This window comes from Dermacentor silvarum, chromosome 1 (genome assembly GCF_013339745.2).
Source record: "Dermacentor silvarum isolate Dsil-2018 chromosome 1, BIME_Dsil_1.4, whole genome shotgun sequence".
Lineage (NCBI taxonomy): Eukaryota > Metazoa > Arthropoda > Arachnida > Ixodida > Ixodidae > Dermacentor > Dermacentor silvarum.
In genome coordinates this window covers 258,422,593-258,430,012 of record NC_051154.1, presented here as the reverse complement: position 1 = coordinate 258,430,012, position 7,420 = coordinate 258,422,593, and the positions used below count along the sequence as shown (strand labels likewise).

The following is a 7,420-nucleotide window of genomic DNA, read 5'->3' as shown; positions in this document are numbered from 1 at the left end:
ATACTGGTCGCCGCCCTATAAGGGCGCCCCCTCCACTGAAGGGAGACTTTAGTCCATCGCTAAACCATGAAGTCTTTTCTAAATGAGCATTTAGGGACTTTCAAGCATAACATAGACTGCTAAATTTACCGGCATGTGTGCATAATGTATGTTTACAACGAGTGGTGTTATCATCCTCGCCATTATTCACCCAATAAGACATTTTCTGGGCATCAGCAGAAATGTATGTTAGGGTGAAACTCAAAATTCCCGCGCTTAACGGCCTGAACAGCCTTGAAACATCGCCAAAGCAGCGCTAGTCGCGCTGCTGTTCAAGTTTGGCTCAAGCCAATCAATAGCTGCTAGCCAATCCAAGCGATATTCGCATCGAGTTTCTGTAGTTGCCTGCTAGCTGCCGCGGCTCATGTCTTGTGAGATGTAGAGCTAGTAATTTGATCCATAATTTGGCAGTGCTGTACCTCACGTTGATAGCAATGGATGAGATGAGCGACGAAGCGAGAAAAGATGAAATACGTAGTTTTAAGTAGCCACTCTAGGAACCCGTGCACACGGAACTCCGCAGAAGTGTCTGTCTTCAGCTTAATACTGGTGCATGCATGATCGTTAGTGAAATGTAGGCCTACACGACGGTGTCTGGGCGACCTACAGCTGTTTCTAGTAAGTACGGGGGCTTTTCGATCACTGCTTTGGGCTTGAGATTGCTGGCGTGCAGACGTCAGTCGTTGCTGCCGTATAGAGCTTGCGCTGAATGCGATCAATGGTGTTGCTATTACATCCGAAACGACATCGTAGCTCTCTCGTCGCGGTTGCTCGATTCATTTCAAGCGCGCACCGGGGAAGCGGGTAGGTTATATTTGAAGCATCAATTCATCTCCGTGCTCAACACCTGTACGCGTATTCGCGTGGCTTACAGCTTAATCCATCGCGTGTGAGAAGTGCTTGCTCTCGGTTCTCATAAATGTTGTCATCGAGGACGCAAGACAGTGCACTTCCGCGAGCGAAAATGAATGAACCTGCTTGTTGCTATCATCCTTGTATGCACGTGGAGAATTTCTGGCGTGAAGGCCCGGTCGGTCTTACGTAAACAGGCGCTCTTCCTGCTTTTTGAGCGAGTGAAACTTAACACGGGTGCGTTTAAAAGCAGCACTTGCTTGCACAATACACGAACACTTGTTCTTCGCTTAGTGATATAATAATTCGGAGCGCATAATGTTATCCATTCCATTTTGGGCTGACAGCTGCGATCGGTTTTGAGCCAACTACAATAGACGACATAGTCACTGCCAACTTGTCGCCGCCCTGGGTGGGTGGGTCAGAGCAGCGTGGCATGCGCGCTAAGCACAGAAGGCTGCGCGTAGTATTCCGTTTTATGGTTGCGCGTATTGCGTGAATAGCAAACTTCTGATAACGACTTCTGATAACGACGCATTTTCTTATCTTGGGTTTTAACGGTCCAGCAACAAGCACACCAACATTCTGCACTCAAATACGCATTTTAAAAAGAAACCTTGGGCTTGCTTTTGCGGTTAAATGTAACAGTCAGTTGGCGAAAGCTCTTGTTCAATGTATCCGAGAAAACTATAATGAAGGAGGAGTGCGTCCGTAAGTTGCACCAGTGTTTATAGCCTGCACTAGTTCTGGCCTACACTTGGACTATTCATGTGTAAATATTAAATGCAGGGACACACTTTATGGTACATTATAATAGTAGGTGCATTGTGGAGTTAATGGTTGCATTATGTAGATATGCAAAATTCGCATATTGAATGGATAGAGAGAATGGATATGGGGGAATGGCCTTATATATGAGCTGGAAGGGGAGAGCATTTGCAACTAATTCATAAATTGACAATGTGCTTCGATTTATGCCAGAGGATGAAAATAATTATTCTGATCTGCAACCAAACCTCTGCTGTTTCTGATAGGACATGACCTCATTGTGGTCCTTATTCTTTCACCTTTGTTCACTTATGCTTCATGCAACTTGTGTGAACATGCCCTATTTGAAGTTATGGTACTTACATGTTATTGTTGGTCATAACAAAAAATTTCTTTTTTTGTGTTTTGTTTTGTATTTTGTTAAATGACAAAGTAATGAATATTACGCTCAGGTTCTCAACACATTGTAGATGTTATCTCAGTCTTGGGCATTTCATATTGGTGCCCTGTTCCTCCTCCTCATTTCAGAACTTGTTAGAAGCTTGTGGGCTCCTTTTTGGTTTCTTTTTCTTGCTCTGCTTTTCTTTTTAAAGTACATGCAATACTAAACATTTGCCTGATTACTGGCTATTCATCGTTGTTTTCTACTGGCATATTTTAATGAAAAATGCCATTCTGTAGTACATGGAATGCCATTATATTTTCTTACCACACCTGTCATGTATTAACCAGACATGGGCTATCATGTGGCCCTAGCAAAAATACTATTTTATTTCGTTAACTGTTTGTCTGCAATATTCATGCGAATTTTCTGCCTTTTTATGAACAATTGTTTGAACTTATGTAATGCATGCACGTTGTAGTAATGTCTGTTTGGAAGCTTTGGTTGTTTGTTTTGTTTGTTTGTTTGTTTAAATAAAGCATGGCATTTTGTTTTTTTTTTTCCCCCACCACATTATATTTAATTGGTAAGTGTAACTCAAGCGATGAATGAGTGACTCCTAAATTAAGGATGGTGTGGCGTTCTTGGAAATAGTATTCGAGAATGGTTTGATCTGTTCAGTACATCAACTCAGTGACGCTATGTATGCTTTGTCTGAGCTGACAGTGAAGGCAATATGTCCGTCCACCGTTTCTGTTGCTGTCTTGCTCTTCCAATTGACTGAATTAAATATCAGGTGTAACCATTGCTGTTACCTCTTGCTTTTAGCTGTCTGTTATGGCACCTTTGCTTTTCGGTTTAAACGTGACATGGGACAAGTCTGTTGCTGTCTGACTGTACCATCTTGGGCCTTGCATAATCATACTTGATTGTTCATGCATTACAATTTTTTCAGTATAGGTGTTACAGTGTACAGTTTGGAATATGCATGGCACAAAACCTGTGATAGAGAGAAGGTGCAAAAGCAAATAAAATAAAGCTGTGAGACAGCCCTGGTTAAATAAAGCCAGTGTCCCTCATTATACGCCTCACCTGGTTACATGTTACCATGGCTGGTACCAAGTCTGGAATTAAGTAACAAATTTGAACCATCTAGATTATCACAATTTTACACTAAAATTGTGCTTGCTCTGCTGATGTTGCAGGCTGAAGCTGTGGAGGCAGCGGGAACATCTTACCTGCCAAGATGAACATAATGCGCAAGCTGTTGGTTGGCCATCAGGGCCGAGGTGCGGGGGCCTCCGAGGATGGAGCACAGAGCTCGCAGCACACGGCCCTGGGTTTGATGCACCTGCACAAGCTCTTTGCTGAGCTCTCGCACCCGACTCATCCGCTCACCCAGCAAGAACAAGAGCAACGACTCTACAATATGCTCCCACTTTTCTGCAAGGTTGTACACGCAGCCTTCTGGCCGATGGTTAACAAATGTGATGGGTGAAGTAGAAAAACACGCATGTTTAGGCTGTGTGTTTTTATGCAGAACCTACTTGTATGTCATTGCCAAGTTTGCAGTCTGTTTTGAGAGGTGTGGTACTACAACTTCATTCTTTGTTGGATTTTGAAGAGCGGTGTACACAGTGTATGAATTACACTGTGCGCATCATTTTTCATTCATCCACTTGTACACCCTGCCAGCAGTTCTATCTAAAGTTCGCCAGCAACAGCTAGGTTCGTTCAGTGAGAGTGAGCCTCTCTCTCCCTAAACGTTTCTGGTGTTGCTGGGTGAGCATTTTTTTTTTTGTGTGTGTGTGTGCGTGTGTGAAAGGTAATATCACTACATCATCATTATAAAAGTGAAGAAGTGACTGAGACAGTTTTTTGTAAACATTTATTCCTTGAGCTTGCGAACCTTCTGGATATTCAAGAGTACAGCTGTTCCCAAAATTTCAATGCCTTGTTGTGCACTTGTCAGTATGTGTAGTAATCTGTTGCATTTGTACCAACGTAGTGAAAAATTTACATTGCAAGGCGTTTTCCACATGCTGACAGCTTCAAAACCAACTTTAGCTTCAAAACCAACTTTAATTAACATGTGGTTAGTAGTATGAATAGTATTTGATTGCTATGGTACATGGTCTTAATAGCCAGTATTGTAGCATTTACAACTTCTCACAAGCTCTTACAAAAAGCACTCGTAAGTTTAATGCTATTGTAATGATAGGGCACATATAATGACATAATTGTCATAGTTTAGGGAGCCTTGGCTTTCAGAACAATTGTTATGGGCACCCTTCTATGCCATTTCATTTGCTTTCGATGAAAACTAATGAAAGAAGCTGGGAAGATGCTGAGTGCAGCATGAAAAACCTTAAGCCCCATGGGGAAACAGTTTGACATTTCGGTAGGACACGTATTGACAACACAGGAACTGAAAGACCAAGTTTATAAGGGACTGGTGCCAACTGCAATACTTTGTAAAACCAAAACAATCACAATGAAGAAGCTTAACATTCAGTATTTCCATTGGCTGTGATGAGTGTGTGGGGTGATGCGCAAAGTTAATACTACTACTTAATGCTTTAGACTTTTATATCTGTACTTGTCGAAGATCATTGTTCAACTCGCCCCAGTTTTACGAGTGACCAGTACACCATTGGCAACACGTCTACAACCCTTTCAACTTACTTTAGACATTTTTGTTTTGCTACAGTGTTGTGCCTGTATATTAAGTTTGTTATTGCTGTCTTGACATATTTAATAATCCATACGTGAAGTATCTTTATTTTATCATTGTGGCCACAGGTAGCTTGCTGTTTAGTTAACTGCATACTGCACATTCATATGTTCTTCTGTGTTATGTATTTATTTCCATATATGCCACTTCTCATTTGTATTTTATTTTGATGTTGTGCATTGCGCTAAATGTACTAGGCTGTTAGCAGTGGGTCATACAAGCAAAGAGAAAGGAATAACCAAGAAATAACTCGAGTTACAGATGACGGAGCTGAAGTTCAAGAGCATGGACTTGAAGCGGCCCTAAAGCATTCACAGCAGAAACACTTTTTGCCGACTGGTGGTTACAAAGCAACCTTTAGTGAACATTTTTCGGGAAGAATTTTCTAATAGGCTAAGCAAATTCTAGAGTTGGTGTTTTACAGCAGTCGAGCACAGCAGTGCATTCGCCCCTGCATTGTTCCAGCGACAAATAGCTTTACCCAGTACATTGAACTTTTAATCTTTTTATGTTGCTGCTATTAGTGCCTGCCACACGCACTTGGCATTTCTTGTTGCAACGGGTTTCTGCAATTGATGCTGCGAAGCTGCCGCCCTACAGAGCAAAAGTTCATTCCACAGCCATCATGGCGATTAAATTGAGACTAAAATTTTGTGCAGCAGTGGCTGCTTCTGGCACAAGGTAGATGCAAGTGGGGTTGTCGCATGCATCTTCCTCACAGTGACTTGCTGCAGCTGCACTACATCTCACATTTCTGTTTAAATGACATTGGGAAAAACACACACTCGTAGAGCCATACTGGTGTATGTAGGGAGGAACTAAGTAGTTCAAGGCATCACACCTTGCCTAATTCACTCAAGGTCGGCCCGTGCTGTCGTGGTGATGGAGCTTTCATTTATTTATTCAGCTGCTACATTGGAATCATTGACAAATCAAAGATGAGAATGTCATAAAAATGCTGATTTCACTTGACCAGTCAGAAATGATGCTGGAGAGATGCACTCTTTCTTTAATTTATACATTTATTTCGGGGGCTACCCACCATACAGAAATGCTGCGGTGTTTGGCAGATGTCATTATAGCCATGTAGTCTACACACCTACACACTGTGCTTGTTCACTCAAAAGGTTTAAACTTGTTTAGGGCTCCTTTGAAGTTGCATGACTATGTACACAAGAAAAGGGGAGAGCTGCATTGGCAAATAGGCAATGAATATTTACCCAGCTGGTCACAGGAAATGAGGTCAGCTCAACAGAAGTTGATCAGGTACTGTCCAGGAAGATTTTAACAAAAAACTGTGGAAGAAAATGAACTCAGAAAAAACAACATAGCTGACAGAAGAACATGCATCTAGGCACAGTTAAAAGTCTGTACACCATTACTGTAAAAGCTATATAATTGGATAGTTGGATTAATTCTGACCACCTCGGGGGTTGCTTTAAGTCCACCTGCATATTAATGCACGAGTGTTCTTGTATTCCTCCCTCATTGGAACATTGCTGCTGTGGCCGAAATTTGCACTTATGACCGTATGCTCAGCAGCAGAGCACCATAGCCACTGAGCCATCGCAGTAGGTCGGTTGAGAGCAAATGTGTTTCTTGAAGGGGATACTAAAGGGCAACATTAAATTGCTGTAGACTGGCATTCAATCAAAATTCTATTTGCATTTATTTAGCAGGAAAATGTTGATTACTGGAGTAGAAAATGTACGACAAACTTCCATTTTTTTTACCCAAATCGTAGCACCGGTACATTGGTGTGCCATGAAAAGTCAAGTATCTTCTCATATTTTGGCTGTCCTTACATGGGAAAAATTCTCCAAACTTGCCAACTTCAGTCTTCAATTCCTTTTCTGTGCGATGTAACCTTTCTTTATCCATAAACAGCACCGAAGCTGGTGGTGTCAGAATCCATCCGTTACTGGCAGCTTGTGTGGGAGGTGTAAGGTGGAGCTACTGCGTGTTTTGTTCTCGCATCTTTTCGTGCTTAGTAGGCCTCTTCTTATGGTAAAAGCGATCTTTCTGCTGTTGCAGAAACTTAATTTACCAATCTGGTTTTGCTTGATATTTTCGTTTAGCATCCCTTTAGTAAAACCTTTGTGCATGGTTTCTTAAGGCTCCAGGCATATTGGGGTAACAAGTCAGATTCATGGGGCTGAGTGCTAATAGAGTGTTTTAGCTGAGCGCTTGCGGTCCGCTCCGCTAAGACCGGCATATGCTAGCAAATTCCACGCAACCGCTTAGCGGGAACGCTATTGTGCTTGCGCACAACGCTCATACCGGCAGCGGAACGAAGACCGGATCCCTCGCTCCGCTACAAAGCTGACTGTGCGTGTCAGCGTGTCTACTTGGCCTCTTCGTCGTTTTGCAGCCGAGTTGATAGCGCGTCGCTCGCGTCTCGGCAAGACGCGCTTATCAAATGCGAAATCTACGCAGTTCCCTGCAGTATCTCAGAGCGTGAAATCTGAGCGGAGCGTAAGCGGCGCTCTGCTAAAACTGTCTAATGTCTTTGGTGACACGTGATATAAAGAAAAATCTTATTGGATGTAATAATGCAGGTATTGAAGCAAGCGATGAGCTATTTTCTGTAACTTTGCTTCTGCCGTAGTTGTCCACAGGCCATGGAAGTGGGTTTCATGCTCTTG

At 42.5% G+C, this 7,420-nt stretch overlaps 1 protein-coding gene across 1 annotated transcript in view; it reads left to right on the top strand.

Moving 5' to 3' along the window:
- Positions 1–361: 361 nt before the first annotated feature.
- LOC119437087 (WD repeat and FYVE domain-containing protein 3) overlaps positions 362–7,420 on the top strand; it is a 235,089-nt gene continuing 228,030 nt past the window's right edge. The window contains exons 1-2 of the mRNA XM_037704162.2: positions 362–657; positions 3,247–3,491. Coding sequence (XP_037560090.1) covers positions 3,288–3,491 — 204 coding nt within the window. The 5' untranslated portion in view covers positions 362–657; positions 3,247–3,287. The remainder of the gene's footprint in view (positions 658–3,246; positions 3,492–7,420) is intronic.